Below are 18,796 nucleotides of genomic sequence, written 5' to 3'. Positions count from 1 at the left end.
CTGGTTAAGATTTTCTTCAGTTGGTTGATAATCAGAAAAGAAAGACGATTAGAGAGAATTTGCTTTCATGCAGCTAGAAAGATAAGAGGTTGTGGACAGATGGATCTTGGTATTATGTGTGAAATATAAGTTTATTGTATTATGTTTATTTTTTTTTCATTTTAATATTGTTCATGAAAAATTCAATAAAGATTTGTTTAAAAGGACAGATGCGACTGTGTAGGAGTGGAGCAGAGGAGGGTGTACTGTATACACAGTAGGAAACTGGGAACACATGGCGAACAGGTGTGCTTGTGATTTGTAGTGTGTGTGTGTGTGTGTGTGTGTGTGTGTGTGTGTGTGTGTGTGTGTGTGTGTGTGTGTGTGTGTGTGTGTGTGTGTGTGTGTGTGTGTGTGTGTGTGTGTGTGTGTGTGTGTGTGAGTGTGTGTGTGCACGTAAATATTACCTAGTTGGAGCCAAAAAAAGTTTTGGTTTTTTTTAAGTTAGGACCTTTTGGCATAAGAACGTTTTAACTGTCTTAAGAAGTTTTAAAGTCTTTATGAGGGGTTAGTGTTAGGGTATGGGGCTATGGACTGCATAACTGTATGCCACTAATATTCTTAACAAGAATAGAAATACAAAAATCCCTCTGTGTGTGTGTCATTCACTTTATTGAAATCTTGGCTTTACTCCATATTTCATAGGTTTGAACATGTATATATGTAGTCTACATGAGTGAAAGCGAAGCATAGATCGTGCTACAAATAATAACCTTTACATAAAACATTCACATCTTTTAAATTGCTACCATTTTATTTAGAACGTTCTTACATATTTTAAACGATCTTAGGAGGCAGTAACTTTATTTTTGGACACCACGATCATAACTTGGAACCAACGCTTTCAAGTGTCTGAGTTGTCTTACGGTGTGTTTTTGTCGTCGCACCGGAAGCAGACTTTTTTACATTGAGTTGTTGCTACTTGGTTAGCAGTTAGCGACAGTCTCTTCTTTCGCAGAATATATGGAAATAACTGGGTAAATGCCGTAACAAAAATAAATACAGCATCTAATATAATTGAATCGACTCTAGCTAGCAGCGCTTACAAATGCATCGGTTGAATCGAGTTATCGGTAAATATTAGCTTTGTTAAATCTCCATACCTGCGGTAATTTTATTTATGCTATATGTTAGAAGTTATTTTAAATTCTGCCATTCGAGTTACAGATCTATATACTTTGTACAGTGAAGACTTGTCTCAGTAACTGTATGTGCGGTTGGATGTATTCAACTTTGTAATGTTTAGAAACATATTATTAAGATCCAGTTTTGCATAAACTAACCCATACTTTTAGGGGCATCCTAATTCTGTGAGGTTGCATGAAAAATAAAAGAAAGTCGCAGCTGCACAGTACTGTCCTTCATAGTACTATCTGACTGCCTCGAATAAAAAATAGATGAAGTGCACTTTCAGTGAAGCTCCACTCTGCCCATCTTCCTTAATTACATTCTTAATAAAATTGAACGCTGGGGCTTAATTCCCCAAACATCCCACATAATTGAAGTTTCTGCTGTTTTTTTTTTTTTTTTTTTCAAATCCGACATTGCACAGATGTTTAAAGCTCTGTGCTCAGCAGAAAGGTCACTTCAGGGTCATATCTGATGATTTCCCCACGTGCCACCTATTCTTTTGCCTCTGTTTAAAGTTTAAAAGACTGTGCTCAAATGAGTTGGGTGCTTAAAGGTGGCCGCCCCATACTTTGGTATCATCTCCTACTACACAGAGCCCTCGCATTGTCCATGTGTCACAATCACAGTTTTGACTTAGGATGTCACCTGCATTTTGTAGTTGCCAACTAGAAAATCTGTTTCACTGCGGTAAAAGATTTAGGTTTAAATGAGAAGTTCTTTATTGTCAGGGTTTCAGCTTTAAAATGTGCTTTGCTGACAAACCTTCGCTCTTTCCCACAGCATAAATAAAGACCTTCTCATCAATGGCTATGGTGTGGTCAAAAATCTCTGCTGTTCTGCCTGTTAATGAGGAACAGTTTTCACTACAGTTCAATGCCAGAGTGGAGTCAAGTGTGTTGGAGATGCTGAAACGGGCCAGGCAGCAGCTGTACAGCAACACTGCAAGTGCCACCCGTATGCTTTATGCTCAGATCATTTTGGATATTTCATGGGAAAAACTTAATACAGGAACATGGCGCCATGTGGACAAAGAATGGAGACGTGTTTATTCTTATGGCTGCCTATTCAAAGTGGCCTCACTGTGTCGTGAAGATCCATCTGGAGATGAGATCCTGCAGGCTGTAAGGACTTGTGACATGGGCTTACTAATGGGCGCAGCTATCATGGATAATATACTTCAAGTTATTGTTCGGATTTTGCAAAGTGAAGTCAGGAAATTGTCTAAAGAAGATGATACTGATCGTGCTGAAGTCAAGGTAACTGGTCTTTTGTTGAAAATACGTAATTTTAAGTATATTATAGTTCATCATAATCTATCTGTCATGCTAGTAGATCCATGAAAGTTTTTGAAGTTTATGCAGTAGGAATGTGATCCTTTATAGAAAAATTGTTCTGAAGAAAAAGAAATTGCTCAATAATAATTGCCTAAACATATTTTTATTGTTATAATCAAAGATTGTTCGCAGTGTCTAATTTCACAGATCACTAAGTGGTGCATGCTGTCATGATATTGTTCTTTTTGGTTAATTTACTTATTATTCAACATTTGCAGCAATCAGTAAACAACAAGGACATTTAAAAATTAGGCTTTCAGAGTTTTTATTAGTATTTCCTTTGTTGCAAGAGCAACGATGTCAGATGTCACTGAAGGTAAAGTGCAAACAACACTCACATATCTGATTGCTTACATGCCACCAAATTCAGATGGACAGTTTTGGGCAGTGTTAGCAGGGTTTTTTTCCAGCATTTTCTTTGCCAAAATACTGCAACATATTCACACGCTTAAATACTTGCCCACAGCTAAATAAACACTGAAAGAGTTATTTACATTTACAATAGCACTTTTGGTTAAAAAAAATGACTTGAACAATAAATCAGTTATCTGTTATTATAATTAATCTTTTTTCCTTTTAACTTGTAAAATTACTTTGCTCATTAACAGAGAATAAAGACCGAGAGCCCACAACTTCCTGTGATCAAGCAAGAGTTTGCGGTTCCCAGGATAAAGTGTCCATCACTGGAGAGCTTCCAAACAAACTACCTGCTTCCCCTCAAACCAGTGATTTTAGAAGGGATCATTGACCACTGGCCCGCCCTCAATCAGCACCCCTGGAGGTTTGATGTTTACTTTTTTTTTCTTGGGGAATTGTATGTAGCTATTTGCAGCTTTGTATAAAAAAGAATGGTGTCAACCATCATTATCATTTTGCATAATAATATCCAATTATACAATTTTTCATATTTGGATTCCACCTATCACTATTAATGTGTAAGTTGTATTCAGTACTTCACAGTAAAAAAGTCTGGTGGTAAATTTTCATTTAGAACCTTATTTGGTCTGACCATGTAATCAGACTGATTTACACTTGTGTGGCCAGCTGAGTGCACTTATTCAGCTGAGCACACAGAAAACCTTCAGGACTCTGGTGCTTAAGGACCACTGAAGTGTAACATACAATTTACATCAGTTTGATAACAGCCATGAGATATATAATGTTAGTTTCAGTCCTAATAATTGCATTAAAATGCGGGTTAGCAGGAACAACAAGGTTGGTTGGTTACCCCTGACTCCTGACTGTAAGGCAAAGTCTGATATATTGCCTTTCCATTTAAGAATTTCCTTCCCTGCCAACAGCAGACAGTTTGCTCTGATATTTGATGCACAGCCAGCTCGCAGCTCTGATGTTGGAGGAGCTCATCCAAAAGTGCACACGTGACATGTTTTAATGCAGTGAGGGAGGATGAGCAAGTTTATGACGTAGCATTTAATTATGTTTAATTCATTCATTTTCTCCCTCTGCGAAGCATAGAATACTTGAGATCTGTGGCTGGTTGTCGGACTGTTCCTGTGGAGGTGGGGTCTAGGTACACAGATGAGGGATGGTCACAAACACTGCTCACGGTCAATGAATTTATTGATCGATATATTTTAAATAAAGTAAGTGCATCCTCATTAGGTCTTATTGTTGCACAATTGAAATGAAGAAAGAGACACAAGACTCCTTTACATGATCCTAACAGTGTTTTCCTATATTTTTCTCCGCAAATCAAAATCACCCAGGGTGGAGCGAAAGGTTTGGGTTATCTGGCTCAGCACCAGCTTTTTGATCAGGTATGGTTGCACCTAGGAAGTGATTATAAAAGTACTGTGTTAGTTTTTCCTGTTTTCCAATTGATTATTCAGAAGATATTTTCAGCACCAGGAAGAATAAACTCTTTTTTTCCAGCTGTCATCATCATACCACATAGGTATGAACAGTATTGACTTTATAGCTCTAATTTTACCATAGGAGTCAATACTACGTCTGGATTGAACTTTACAAAAAGGTCACCTTGTCAAGCTAAAACATGTTTTTTGAGCTGTTAGATCTGAATGAAGTGAAATGAGTAGTCATCATGGATTCACATTTTTCACACACTATCTTTAATTTTTCACCAGTTTAATTATGTGTAGCTTGGAATGGACTTTATGGCTACTTTGTTACCTACAAAAATGAAATTCCTCAAACATTTTTCTCTTGATAATTCAAATGGATATTTATATAATTTAATTTTTCCTTAAGAATAATTGTTTTATTTTTTAAAATATTATATAACAACAATAATTCCCTCCAAAGAGGGATTTTGAAATAGAAATCAAATAGCATATACTGTATTATGGATTTCATTAGCTTAAAATGTAAATGATTTTTCTAAATTACTTCAGTTTGACAGAAATCTACTTTACGTCCTATATGTTACACTGAGGAATAAGAATCAGTGGTGGTAGAGAAACCACTGCATGGGAACATTCCCAATAGCCATTACAGTCCTTAGTCACATAACATTAGAAACACAACAGAGTAAGCTGCTTTTAAACATCCCATATATAAATATTGCTAATAAATTATAAGAGATGCAAAATATCTAAAATACAAATAATAGTAAACATCATCATACTGACAAGAACAACCTGAGGATATACTGACAATACCCAAAATACCATGAGAAAAAAGAATTCAAAAATAGATATTTGCTTCTAAACATCTTCTGTTGAAACAGTTAAAGCAGAATTCTATTCCGTATATTTAGCCTTGTATTGTATTTAATATTTAGTTTAATTTTACCTCAGATACCAGAGCTGAAGGAAGACATCTGCCTCCCTGATTATTGCTGCCTTGGTGAGGGAGACGAAGACAATATTACTGTAAATGCATGGTTTGGACCTGGAGGTACAGTGTCTCCTCTTCACCAAGACCCTCAACAGAACCTCCTGGCTCAGGTGACGATGGCCTTGCTGCTTTATGATTTCTGCTAAAGTCAAAGATCCCGCTGGTTTCTCAGACATTGGATTTTCTTGTGTATATACATCAGGTTGTGGGCAGCAAATACATTCGCCTATATTCCCCAGAGGACACAGACAAGCTGTACCCTCATCAATCGCAGCTGCTTCACAATACCAGTCAGGTGGGATTGACAGTTCATAGAGTTGGTACTTTATACTCTCAAATATATGCAGTATTTCCAATTCAGACTTCTTCCAATGCAGGTGGAGGTGGAGAATCCAGACATCGAGCAGTTCCCAGAGTTTGCCAAGGCTCCATATCTCGAATGTGTGTTAAGACCTGGAGATGTGCTGTTCATTCCTGTCCAACACTGGCATTATGTCAGAGCCTTGGAACTCAGCTTCTCTGTCAGCTTCTGGTGGTCATGATTGTTCATCCATAATAAAACATAATTAATTTTGTAGTTGTGAGATCAGCTTTGTACTGCTGCGGAGGGAAATTAAACCAGAGTTCTTTACTAATGTGAGGGTAATTCTCATAAATGTTAGGACAACTGCTGATCAAACAAACCTTTGATCCATGAACAATGAACACACACTGCTGAATGATTAGTTTAATGGTGCTGCTGATTATTGCAACAACAACAGCTATCGCGTGTGAAGCTGGAAGAAAAAAACGCATGAGAAGTTAAAACTGTTCTCTTCGTCCTATGTATAATTTGCAGAGTGTTGTCATCTAATTTGATAGCTTCTGTTTCTCTTTTGAAATTGGCTTAATTTATTGTGTTCTCAACCATATTCAAATATTGGATGTGTGATTTCAATAATTCATGGAAATTAGTTTTCAAATTTAGAGAGCTACAGATACAAAAATATGGCACTAATCAAAGCTGTCTGGTTAAACTGACAGTGTGAGGCAATCACCCAGGTCACACAGGTTAAAATTAATAAATGAACTAATGTTTGGGTGCAGACAGACTTTGAAACTACAAGTCTTGTTGGTTAAGTAACCTGACAGTACCACGCATGTACTGTAAGGTACAAAGACCGCAGTGCTCCATTTCAGACTTCAGACCTCTGACAAGCCTGAGCCGTGTATCCCACAGGTCCTTTTCAATCAAGCCTGCTAATTAGATCCATGAAATATGTGAGGATAAAGTAGCTAAGCACTGATGTAAATAGTGTATCTGATCTGCTTTTCAACCAAATTCAGTCAGCTAAAGGAGTGTTTTGGGAAATCAAGGCTGTACAAGATGGAATATTTCTGAGTGCTATGAGAATATTTTAATAGTGCAAGAAAAGGATTTTTATAAAATAAAGATTAGTGAGATGTTCAGAATGAATAAAGAAATGGCAGCTTTAAATGGGAGAAAGTGGCTTAAACGGGCGATTTAGTAGTAGTTCATAGTGGAGATCAGAATTTCTGTCATCAAACTGCAGCACAAACTGTATTTTTAGGTGCAACAAACAGCTTAGTTTGCTGGCCGTGCAGCTGCTGATAACTCACTATTCCCCATTTTCTGAATTTGCAAATATGTTCTGATGCTCCAACATATATATAATTGGATTTATTTGAACGTACATAAAGTAGCATCTACTAAGGCTAATAATTGAGAAAAAAAGTAAAAATACATAGAGTTCTTCTTTAAGTTAGCCTGACTAGGGCAACTTAGCAGAGTAAGTCAGTTTGTTAGATACATTAATAATGATTAGTAAATGCCTACATACATTGATACATTTTGTCTGTCTCTGCAGTTTTATAAATAGTCCAAGTGTGATTAATTTTGGAATTAAACATCCATAGGTGATTATAAGTGCACTAAATTTGCTGATAGCCATTAAATGTTAAACGTCAATAAATTTACTTGAGATCTTTCAGAGAATTACTACGATTAAGAATCACTGTTACAGATGGTGTTGTTACAATTATGGTTTTCAGTAATGATGAACAGATTAATAAGCTGATGCATGCCAGTGTTCAGGTAATAGACTTATCCAGTCTTAGTTATTCTACTTATAGGTTATATCTCTATACCAATAAAATGAACCCCACCAGAAATTAAATCTGTGAGTAAGTGGCCTGTACTTCACTTTGGCCATCAGTACTTTGTTGTTGTCAGGTAAGTGGCACAATTGACTTAAGATCACACAAAACTGCTTACTCTTATTAATGTAATCAATACTCAATTACCAGTGAAGTAATGTGGGACTTCTGGGCCTATAACCCTTTCTCTTCCACCTAGACCCCTCTCCTCTAGCTCCTCTTTTGATTAATGGTCTTATGGATTTTCAAATAAACCTGGCAAATTAGGAATAAATCCATTAGATTTATCTTGTTTTGTGATACAACAAAGTGGCTACTGCATTTACTGGCCAAGTTTACGTTGTGAAACCCTAAAACTAGCAAATCTAAGACACAAACTAAGGTAAAAACGTGTAGTATTATCTACATAATTCAGTGAAGCTGTTCCCTGAAACAAGTCACAGCTTCAGGAAGCCCATGCTTTCAAAGCATGTTGGCTGATGTGTTAGAGAGCCTTAGCTAATATAAAAGCCTTTGCATAAGCAGCATTTAAATTACAATTACTTCTGCTTGCTTTTGATGAAATCACTAAATGGAAAATGCATAGAACTTTATTTATCAAATGTTCACAAAATTAGGGAAAACACTGACAAAATAAAAATGTACAAAAATGGTATAAGATTGTCAATTAGTTAACACTATTTTTTCTACACTATTTTAATCAAACTCTTAATCATTTTACAAAACTACAAAAAGCTTTAAAAGTAGTAAAATAAATTTTTTAAAATCAGTTTTAAATGACAAACCTGAATTGGATGGAGTAAAGATAGGTTTGGTATAAGGTGTGCAGTTAATTTTTACAGTCCAACAGTGTAGGAGAAACAACATTAATGATTAATGATTATTACAGTTCAGCATTGGGTAATTAAACTACATGTGCAATAGACACAATACAAGCAGATTGATAACTACAGAATACCACTCACAGCTTTTCTTAATCCAGCTCATTTAAGTGCATTATAATTTTTTAAAAAAGTTTTAAAATAACCTCTAACGAAATAAAAGATGCAAAATTGTTTTTATAATGAGCCACATTCCTCCCACCAGGTTTCTCTTGCATAAAACAAATCCATCCTGATATCAAAATGTCTTCCTTCTAAAATTCCTGAAAATCTACTGAGACAATCTGAATTCTTTCCACCACGAAGAAGCAGAGTGTTCCTGTGAAGCCCAGTATGACCATCGGCAGCAGCTGCCACATCAACGCGAGGTAACCGCTGTAGAAAAACGCCACTGCTGCAAAAACAGACTGACAACAGATAATAGATTTTAGTTTGTGGTTTACTCCCACACCAAACCTCTGCTACCAATAACCCCTGGTCTGTAGGAAAGAACATTTGTACACTACACTGAAATCGCATTGAAGGAGATGCAAGCTTAACCATAAATCTAACATAATATTAATGCATAGTCATCTAGTAAAATAGTTCTTTCATCATCAGAAGTAACAAAAATAACTGAGGAGTGTTACTTTACATATTCTGTAAGAGAACTTGAACGGTTTTGTGCAGTTAATTTATGCATAAGACAAATGAATCTATTACCAAATGGCATATTCTGTTTATTATAGTGTAGTAGTATGTTTGTACTGTGTTCTAATGCAGTACATCTAGTCTAATCTAATGCATCTTAAAAAGGGTTTTGCATTTTAATATTTAAAAAACATTTAAGGAAAAGAGCAGAACTCTTAGGGTATTCTTCAGATAGAGAGCAATTTTGCAGCAAAGAAAAGGAAAGAGATCAAGAAGTGTATGTCAGTCTTTTTGCTTTTCTTTTTTAATGGGGCTTCAGGTGAATTTATTTCACACTTGACAAGACAACATTTTAACCCGGCTTTCCTCTGCTCTGCTAACAATGTCTGAGAACTGGCAACATGGGATTACCTGGATGAATTTAAAGATGGCAAAAGCAGGCGTGCTTTGTTCAGCATACACGCGGCCTAATATGCTGTACAGCTGTGTGTTGAAACAACTGTCCCCAAGTCCAAGCAAGAAGCTGCACAGCAGGGCAATGGATACACTGCAAAAGAAAAAAATAGTTCTTATTAAAGTAAAACCGAGTCACGACTGGCCATCCTGATGGGCTTCCATCCTGGCTGTTAAATTATTAGAGAAGAACTACCTTGGACTTAGATATGAGGTTTTCTGAGTAGTGGTTTTAAAGACGACGGGAGCATCATCTGGAATGCTGAGGAAGATCAAATAGAAAGCAACGAAATGGACGACCATCCCCAGAAACACCACAGAGGTCCGTCTGAAGCGATTGTTTTTACACAGCAACCCAAACAAGCCTCCACCTAACAGGAAAGGACAACCTCCACATGAACTCAATGACCTTTATCGACTCAAATACAACGAGAGAAAGAAAAACTCACCTACTATTTCTCCAATGCCTACCAGGATCCCAGAGATTCCAATCAAGCCTTTAGCTTCTTCTCCAAACTGTGTAGTAGCTCCGATGCACGTCCCATACACTCCACTGTAGAACGATAGCTCCAGGCCTGGAGAATAAGCAGGACATCCTGTTATTTAAATAAAAGTTAGGGATCTTTCATGCTGGTCTTAACTGAAACATGAGAGCTACTTATGCATATAGAACATGTTTTTAGTCATTCAGAATAAAAATAACTACAATGTCAGAAATAACGGCCACAGTTCACAAGCCTTCATTGCGTCTAAAAATCTATTTCACCTGCACGTTTACCTAAGACTGAAGCTTCAATTGTCGATCTGGGCTTTATCAATTCTGAATGTATCAAAGTCACCGTGCTTTTTTTTTTTTTTACAAATTTCATGTTTCCGTTCCTTTTAGCTACAGCGGAGGGATGTGATCTACCAGTTTTTTAACATATGACCAGGTCATAACCACAATCCCAGTCTCTCTTGGTTCCTAGATTATGCAACAGGAAAAAACAACAGAGACCCTATATTTCGCTCCACTTACCCTTCGTAAGATGTTGTTAGTTAATGTTAAAGCCTTTAGACCTGTTACTGGCAGCACTGACCTTTAATAAATGGTCACCACATGTGTATGTGTGACAGTCTGTGTATTTATGTCCATTTTGATCATTATTACCTACGACTTGCTTCTTTCAGGATCTCTCAGAATCTGTGGAACAATTTCTTAATACCATGCCTCTTTCAAAACAACATAGACAAAAACAAAAATGATCCATGCTGGGATCAACACGTGACAATTGAAGAAACACTGAGTGAGTCACACACAGAGCAACAGAATCCACAATTTAGAATTGATTTTTATATCAAATAATTTGTGTCCCAAAACTTTCAACTGCAAAAATACCCCAAATGTTTAAATCTGCAAATTACAAATTAGTTTTTTCCATATGGATAAATAGCAATAAAGTTTCTTTTAGGACCAGCTCCCTATTCCTTTAATGCATTTCCTTAGAACTTACCACTGTATGCCATGCATGGAGCCAGGAGCAGTATAGTTTTAGTCTTCACAAGTTGCAGGATGGTTTCTGAAGAGGATGAGACATAATGCACTGATTTGAATTGGTAATGAAGGAGACATTTACAGGACTAATACATCTCCTTTACCTGTCACATGTTGGGGCTCAGATGAAAAATGTAGATCTTAAGTCCACATTTTCACAGACAACGTAGGGAAAATCAAGGTTCAATAAACCAAAAAGCTGTATTTCAATGCAGGTGAATAATAAGAGAGACTCTCACTCGGGCGCTTTTGGAAATTCACCTTTTAAAAATCGAACTCCCACCAGGTTTGTTTATATATGCCTGGGTGCCCTTTCTTGACATAAATCAGCGCGTATCTTTGATACACCTGATACCTTTAAGGCAAGTGTACACAAATCTACATGCATACACAAGATCCACACAAAGACAAAAAGCAATCCGATCAACCAAACAACTTCAGGGTGCACTGAAGGCAGGTGCTAGTGCAGCGGTTTCCAGCTGACAAACAGATATAATCTGAATTAAACTCTCGCCCCGACAGTCTCTGTGTATTCTCGTAATGCTAGAAGATTTTTATCCACATGAAAGCAATTTTCACTTGAAGAAAAACAAAACTAGCAACTAGTTTCAGACTAAGAGCAGTGAAATATGGTGAACTAGAGGTCACCTGCAGTGTGGCAAAGAATGCTTTTTTTCCCCCTGTTATTCTTATATCAGATCTAAAAGTCTCTGTCTCAGATTGTACAACACACTTGTACGGTTTTGATCCTTGCTAGTACCATGATTAAGGGAACAGCAATGTCAGCGAGTCCTCCACTATGATACACACTGAAATATCTAAAACATGGAGGTGGATTGTTGTGAATAGATATCAAATTGGACAGTTTATAATACAAACACACAGTATCAAACAGGCACTTAATGTCTTAAATAAAACTTACGCAATTCTAGCTTGACATCCTGCATGGCCGTTTTTGCTCTGTGTTTATACCTAAACATCAGAAAACAAGTTAATTATGATTTCCACAAAGAAATACACCAACAAAAACAAACAGTATACACAAACAATAATACAACTTTCCTAAAGTGAAGAACAGGTATTATCATTTGCAAATCAATACGCTTTTGTTGCGTTGAGATCACAAGACGTCCTCAAAATCCCAACAGAGTGCAGAACAGCTCTTTCATGGAAACTGATGGCTCCCTATAGGATTCTTTGTTATGCTGCTGGCGTTGTGCACTCAAACTCAGCCAATAAGCAAGGATCAAACACGTGCATCTAACAGATACCCAAATAGATCCTAAACACAATCTGCTGCCGCAAGACAAACAAAAACACGCTCAGTCAGTTCTATATATGATCATCTAATTTTAGTCTCATCGGGTTTTTCACAAAGCTGACATCTTTAGTATTAAAATGTTCTATTTTCTTTAGTCTTGTACTTTTCCTATGACTTTCAGTGGTCTTTGATTGCAGCTACATTTTTATTTCAGCTTATGACGTTATTCAAGCATCGTCCAGATTCAAGTAATAGAAATTTTCAAATGTTTAAAATAATGCGGAGGGCCATGCCTGAAGAGGTTAGGGTATTTAACCAGTGTCACTCAGAGAGAAAGTGTCAATCCCAGCTGCTCAGATCTGCTTGATTGCACCCTACTGGTATTAAGTGCTATAAATAGGCTTGACTCTTTCACAATTGCAGAGATCTGAAGGGAAAATGCTCAGTCATTTTTGTGAAGGACAGATGAACTGCAGTGGTAAGGCATCTTAAACCCCTGGAAAAGTCCAGGGTGAATTATGTTAAAAAATAAATAAATAAAAATAATTTCTGGGTTTGTTTGTCCGAACTGCAAGCGAGTAAACATTTTCTTTTCCTGTCATGTTTACGCCAATGTATTTGTATGAAAAAAAACCTTAATTTGTCACTTGGTTTGTCTTTTCTGTAGTGGTTCAGACATTTGTATACACTTTAGGTGAGTGCTTCTTTAAGACTACAGTGAAAAAGGTGCAATTATATCAAGGGTATTCGTTTACATCATACGAGGTGAGAGCAGTGACTGCCCTTCCTCTTCAGAGAGCATCTCCTCTTCACGGTGTCTCTTTTTCAACACCAGAAAGCTGAGAGTGCCAAGAATGGAGGTGACCAACAGAGACAGAAAGATGTTTCTCCTCCTGCTGTCTGAGAGAGGAAGATTGAAATAAGCCACTTTAATTAAAATGCGCAAGATTGATTAACAACATTGAGCTGAAGCATATTAAGAACAGCCAATTACTCATCTAATCCCCTGGATGTTTACTTTCATCAGCATGCTACTTTTTTTTTTCTATTACAGTCATTAAAGCACTTACTCAAGTTTGACCCTACCTGGTATCACTGTTCTTCCATTCCAGTCAAAATAAATGTAAAGGTTGCCAAACAACATGCTGCAAATAAGATATGAGTTAATGACAGACACAACATTCATACAAATAAACACAACAATGTTTTATGGATGTTGAATGAAAGCCTTGTGTCTTCAGGAATGTTCATGCAATTTAAAGAAATCAGTCGTGAGGTTAGTTTCATTTAGTGGCTGATCTGCCACTTTTAATCAAATGGCATGAGACTGATTTTGATCAGGGTCACAGAGTTGTGGATCTTTCTAATTTTGTTGAGCACTTAAAAGTAACTAATGACAGTTTAAATCTAACATTTAATAACAAGGTGATTATGTGAAAGAGATTGCTCACAGTAAGAATTATCACCAGAATGTGCAGCTTTTCTCAGCTCACTGTAAAGCTGTCCTGTCTTTACTGTTTTGTTTCGCTCTCACTGCTTCCTTGGTCTAATTTTTGTCCAGAGCAGGGAACTGTTTTCGGTCAATACAATGTAAAAGCCCCAATGTCCAGTACTTGCTTGGCATCAAAAAGCGGACTAGTTGGGGAACACAGTGGAGAATTTAGCAGCTAAAGAGCCAAAGAATTCCCCCAAGAGTGGGAACCAAGAAAGCAGAAGAAAAACACAGCAACTATTGGACTTCCATCTGCCAGATACACCAGAAACATGAGTCCATGCTCTGTATCTGCTGGAAGTGAATATCAGCAAATATATTCACCACATTAACTTAAATGATTATGAGTTGTCATCATAGTGTCTACAGCTTGTTTCCTTTGTCCCTAATATGCCACAAAATCTGGAGTTGAAAATGATTGCTGTTTTAAGGATCATGACTTTACTGAAAGTTCTCAGCAGCTACTGAATGGAGCTTGAGGTGAGGCCGTTTCATCAGCTGCTGTTATCAATTATCTCGTAAAGCTAACCAAAGCATGTGAAACCTCTGACCTCAGTCACTACTTGAACTAACCTGGGACACCCTAAGATTTGCTGTGTACAACTTATGTGTAATAAACTCTTCAGAGTTAAAAAGTTTGACCTTTAAAGTTCCACCTTTTAGGATAGTCAGTGTAATTTAAAAAAAGGGAACACAGTGCTACTGTTGGATTTTAGCAGAGAGATGTTGTGTTGGACAGATGGAACGAGCAGACAAGCGTGAGTACTGTTCAGGTTTTGGTTGGCTCAAACACTGACTGTATAAGTACAAAAATCTGCGTGTCTCTTTGGAAGCTTCATTCTTTTTTCAAGCTGCGTATTAGCGATTCATGCTCAAAAGTACAGTACTGTAATGACGTACTATTTATGCCTTAAATTAAATACCCCCTAAACTAAACTAAAGTAATATAAGCAATTATTCTGTCCCACGGCACCAGTGAGGGATAACAGAGGTTATTCATAAAACATAACATTAACTGCCTTCTGTGTGTGTGTGTTTGTGTGAGTGTGTGTGTCTGCAGGCTGTGAAGATCTGATTCATAAGTTTACTGTGGCAGAGATCACCACTGTGGAGTCAGATTAGCAATGCCCTATTGTGAGCTTTGGCGCAGGTGACAGCCAATGTAATTATTATACTAATTCAATTTGCATACTTTTACAAATACAAATTAGTTTTCTACGCCAGTGTGCAAGTGCAAGGGGCCAAACACAAAACCCTCACCTGCACAACTGTTTGTTTTAGGAGGCTTGGGTGTTTTTAGTTTTTGCTGACAATTGAATCACTGACAATGCAATTTGTACCATGGCCTACAAAATATATGTCAAAACAAAACCTTACTGTAATATCCCACCAAGCTAAAAATACAGGCAGCAGTTTTTTAGGGACTGCAGTGTAATTCTATCTTTGATCAGGTGAAATAGTTGCATTAAACACAAGAAAAAGAAACGATCATAATGAATTGGTTTTTTTATGCACTGAATAACCCTGGGTGCATTTAGATAGCAAATTGGTGGGAGGATTTTTAGATTCTTACAATACAAAAATACTGTTTAATACACTAAAGGCCGTGGTTAAATATTTTAAAAGAATCACATACTGTGTAATTCTGGTACTATAATGCTGTGCTTCTTAAATTAAGCTTTGTAATTTTAACTTAAGTATTGCAGAGAGTTAATGGTTATAGTTTGGAACAAGTTTAACAAGTTTGTACAAAAATATCAGCTTCTAATATTATTGCTGAATACCTGCATTGTAAGAGAGCCCAGAACATCCCAGTGTTCCTGTTAATGGTGGAAGCCTCTGAGTTTTCCACCAGGAAATGTCCTTGAGCTGTCCACAGCACTGTAGGAGTGCAAGAAGGAGGGGTCATTCGGGAAAAAAATTAACCAGTCAGCTAATTACCCACATGAAGTGAAAAATTGTGTGCTGTGATACTAAGTAATGCATCTAACCACACAGTAGCCCGGGGACATGATAAAAATTCATCACAGTGCAATGATTTCAGGCTGCGTTAAAAACAGCCCCAAATCATTTTTCTTCATTTTCTCAGTAAAAGCTCAGCGGAGGGCTGCTTTTTCTGTATTTTCACTAACGTCAAGCTCAAGGTGCTGCACACTATTTACAGACACAGCTTCTAACCCATTTATGCTCTAATTTGGTATTTACTGTTTATGTGTATCATCACATCCCAGTCATGATAATCCCTGTATGCACGATTAAACATTATTTAGTTTTTAAGACAGAAACTCAGCTTGTTGCGAAAACCAACAGGAACCAAGTCACAGCTTTTATGTGCCTCACTATCTTTAACTACTGTTATGACACTGGATCCTTAGTTGATCTGCAGAATAAAGTAGTCAACTACATTTGACTATTGGTAATTTATTTGAATAAAAATAAAAGATCTGGAAATGTCACCTTGGATTATGAGCAAATACTGTATTATGAGTATTTTTTATTATTATTTTCCACTGCTTATTTCAAGAACCAATAACCATCCCATTAATAATGAATGATTAATAATTTGACAAAAATAAGCAAGATAAAATTCCAGATGTCTTGTTAAATATGAACAAATTTAACTAATATGTAATCATTATTAAAAATGCATGATTTTTAATAATAATCATTCTGACCAATAATCATTCTTGACATTATAAGCCAGGCTGCTGCGTAAAAATATTTGGGGGGGTAATGGAAAATGGCTTCAGAACCAAAAGTGAGATTCAAATAACTACACTTTGCATTTATTTGAGGGGAATTTGCCTGGAAAAATATAATATTTAACTGATTTTAATATAAAGTCATTAATCATTTCCTTAAATATAATTTGCATGCTGCTGCAAACATATATTTTAAGAAGTTATTGTAGTAGCTAAAGTTTTCAAAAGCAACCTAATGTCTACGAAACAAAGACTATTGTTGCTAGAGGTACTTACTGGCTGCTGCGATGCCAATGAGTACTGATGTCAAGTAAAAGGACCATGCTGAAGGGCTGATGAACACACCAATGTACCCACTAGACACATAACATGAGGAACAGTGATAAACAACAGCTTCATCATCTTTATCACCATTCTGGATGAAATTACTATAAAAATGTTTACCTGTAGAGTAGGCCACTCAAAAACATTGCAATTTTCGGTCCAACAATTGTAACCACAGTTGGTGCAAGTAAATTTGAGAATGAAAAGACTCCATAGATGATCCCAAGACTGTAAAGGAGGCAAAGTAATATATATAAATAATGTATTAAATAGTGTATTATATCAATGTATTATATCAATATATATATAAATTAAATAGTTTGTTAAAATAGTAATTTCTTTTTTAAAACACGGCTGTCAAACCTGTGGTATCCACTTCCAGTGAAAGTGCCATTCTCCAGGCTTTTCACCACAGTTTGCTGAGAATGAGATTGGAAAAAAAAAACGATTTGCAGGGTTAAACTACACAAAATAGATTATAATTATGTCCTTGAGTCCCTCATTAGGTTTCATAATTTCACTGGCATTGGCAAAATTAGAAACAGGTGATGTGGCTGACTTACAGCTCTGAATGGCCAATTCTGTAATGCTCATGAGACCTTTAAACTAAAAAAAAAACAAACACACACACACACAAAAATAGGAAACTAATATCTTTGTTGTTTAGGCCATATAGTAAAAATAGGCCAATTAGACTTGCACGCTGGGAGAAACATGGTATAACATAGTAAAAACCTGTGTACTACACAGCTGGGAGTCAGGTAATCTGCTGCATCAATTTATAAAACATACCAACTCAGTACAGAAAATAAGCTTTTGATGAAACAAACTAAATGAGCGAGGCACAGTGTAAAAACTCACTTCAATGTTCCCACATGTGGTGAAGGCGGTGAAAATGAGCAAAAATCCCACACCCAATATCACCACGTTGAATGTCCTTCTGTCTGCCATGGTCTTTTTTTTTTTTTTTTTCGTCCTACAAATCCATCTTGACTTTACTGCCACTGCTAAAACGTTGAGCTGAGCTACGGATAAAACTCCCATAAATCCATGTCAACAACTTCATAGAAATCTGCGCCAGTGAAGTTGCCCTCAAATGTTTAGTTACAGTTTAATTCGGGAACAGAGCAGGAGAAATGAGGTGGACACACAGCAACAGTGTAATTCTGTTATAAAGCCATTTCCCCGCCATAATAAGTGCGCATGATAACTTGTGACTTAAATTAAAAGCAATTTTTGCGGTCTTCTTTTTTCTTCTTGGACTTTTTCCTCATGGCTGTCGTCACATGATCATGATCTGCCCCTGCCCCTGCTTCTTCTTCTTCTGCCGTTGTCGGTCATATATAGTTATTTTCCTTTGCTGCCGTCCAGAGGTGATCAGACTATATTCCTATTAAGAAAAGATCTAGTCCTGGAGACAGCAAGGACTTTATTAGAGGTTTCAGAGCCGGGCAATGGAAGAAGTACTCCACGATCTCCTACTTATTGGGAAAAATACTCTGTTCAAGTAGGCTAATTGTCCTGCTTCCAAAATATTACTTAAGTAAAAGTACAACGTTATAATAGAAAGTCTTCACAGTTGAACTTCTATATTTAATGATTCTGGAGGATTAATTATCCGTGCGTTAATGTGTTTATCACTGCAAGTAATGTTGGACTTTATTTCAATGTCCTTCTATGCTTTTTTGATTAACGCGTGTGTAATCGTTTGGATTCTAATAGTATTACAATCTTGTGAGTTTCTAACGATTACACAACGTTTTGAAAAACGAATCTGAATATGAAAAGCAAATATGAAATCGCACTGTGATTATTGTGACAGGCCATTTATAATTTTAGTGAATTAAATAAAAAAACGATTTTTCTTTTACTTAAAGAATAAGACATTTATGTGGTTTTTTTTCATTGACTAGAAATAAAGAACGGTTTAATATGAAATAGTTTTACACAGTTACAGAAATATAGCCCTAAATGGGATTTCTTTGTGTCAGTTTTACATTTTAGCCTTTGTTAATAGAGTTTACATTTTAATTTGAGAATG

At 36.5% G+C, this 18,796-nt stretch overlaps 2 protein-coding genes across 3 annotated transcripts; one reads left to right on the top strand and one right to left on the bottom strand.

Moving 5' to 3' along the window:
• The first annotated feature begins 925 nt into the window (after nucleotides 1-925).
• On the top strand, nucleotides 926-5,898 carry kdm8 (lysine (K)-specific demethylase 8). Of its 2 annotated transcripts, none has more exons than XM_067477744.1 (8): nucleotides 926-1,016; nucleotides 1,951-2,426; nucleotides 3,113-3,285; nucleotides 3,976-4,108; nucleotides 4,232-4,282; nucleotides 5,282-5,431; nucleotides 5,524-5,616; nucleotides 5,699-5,898. In XM_067477744.1, exons 2-8 carry the CDS (start codon nucleotides 1,974-1,976, stop codon nucleotides 5,861-5,863), a joined length of 1,218 nt encoding a protein of 405 aa, XP_067333845.1. In that variant the 5' UTR covers nucleotides 926-1,016; nucleotides 1,951-1,973; the 3' UTR covers nucleotides 5,864-5,898. The 2 variants fall into 2 exon arrangements, with proteins under 2 accessions (XP_067333845.1, XP_067333844.1); XM_067477743.1 differs by having other exon boundaries at nucleotides 942-1,112.
• Nucleotides 5,899-8,052: 2,154 nt separating this feature from the next.
• Nucleotides 8,053-18,070, bottom strand: LOC137100105 (UNC93-like protein MFSD11). The gene is made up of 13 exons (XM_067477742.1): nucleotides 17,617-18,070; nucleotides 17,119-17,174; nucleotides 16,876-16,983; nucleotides 16,708-16,787; nucleotides 15,514-15,610; nucleotides 13,324-13,382; nucleotides 12,993-13,137; nucleotides 11,899-11,948; nucleotides 10,936-11,001; nucleotides 9,892-10,017; nucleotides 9,639-9,813; nucleotides 9,401-9,536; nucleotides 8,053-8,766 (listed from the first exon to the last, which is right to left on the bottom strand). The coding sequence occupies exons 1-13, from the start codon at nucleotides 17,797-17,799 to the stop codon at nucleotides 8,614-8,616; spliced, it is 1,434 nt and encodes a 477-aa protein (XP_067333843.1). The 5' UTR covers nucleotides 17,800-18,070; the 3' UTR covers nucleotides 8,053-8,613.
• Between the last annotated feature and the right edge of the window lie 726 nt (nucleotides 18,071-18,796).

This window comes from Channa argus, chromosome 15, assembly GCF_033026475.1.
Source record: "Channa argus isolate prfri chromosome 15, Channa argus male v1.0, whole genome shotgun sequence".
In the NCBI taxonomy this organism is placed as follows: domain Eukaryota; kingdom Metazoa; phylum Chordata; class Actinopteri; order Anabantiformes; family Channidae; genus Channa; species Channa argus.
Note: the sequence above shows the minus strand (reverse complement) of the source record. Positions and strands in the feature narration are given on the sequence as shown.

Excerpts from the sequence above, each read along its gene's own strand:
- kdm8 (XM_067477744.1), top strand. The coding sequence starts at position 1,974 with ATGGCTATGGTGTGGTCAAAAATCTCTGCTGTTCTGCCTGTTAATGAG. Across the intron at positions 4,109-4,231 it reads ATCGATATATTTTAAATAAA|GGTGGAGCGAAAGGTTTGGG; the intron begins GTAAGTGCATCC and ends AAAATCACCCAG. Across the intron at positions 5,617-5,698 it reads TGCTTCACAATACCAGTCAG|GTGGAGGTGGAGAATCCAGA; the intron begins GTGGGATTGACA and ends CTTCCAATGCAG.
- LOC137100105 (XM_067477742.1), bottom strand. The coding sequence starts at position 17,799 with ATGGGAGTTTTATCCGTAGCTCAGCTCAACGTTTTAGCAGTGGCAGTA. Across the intron at positions 15,611-16,707 it reads CATTGGCATCGCAGCAGCCA|TGCTGTGGACAGCTCAAGGA; the intron begins GTAAGTACCTCT and ends GCACTCCTACAG. Across the intron at positions 11,002-11,898 it reads GGATGTCAAGCTAGAATTGC|AAACCATCCTGCAACTTGTG; the intron begins GTAAGTTTTATT and ends CATCCTCTTCAG.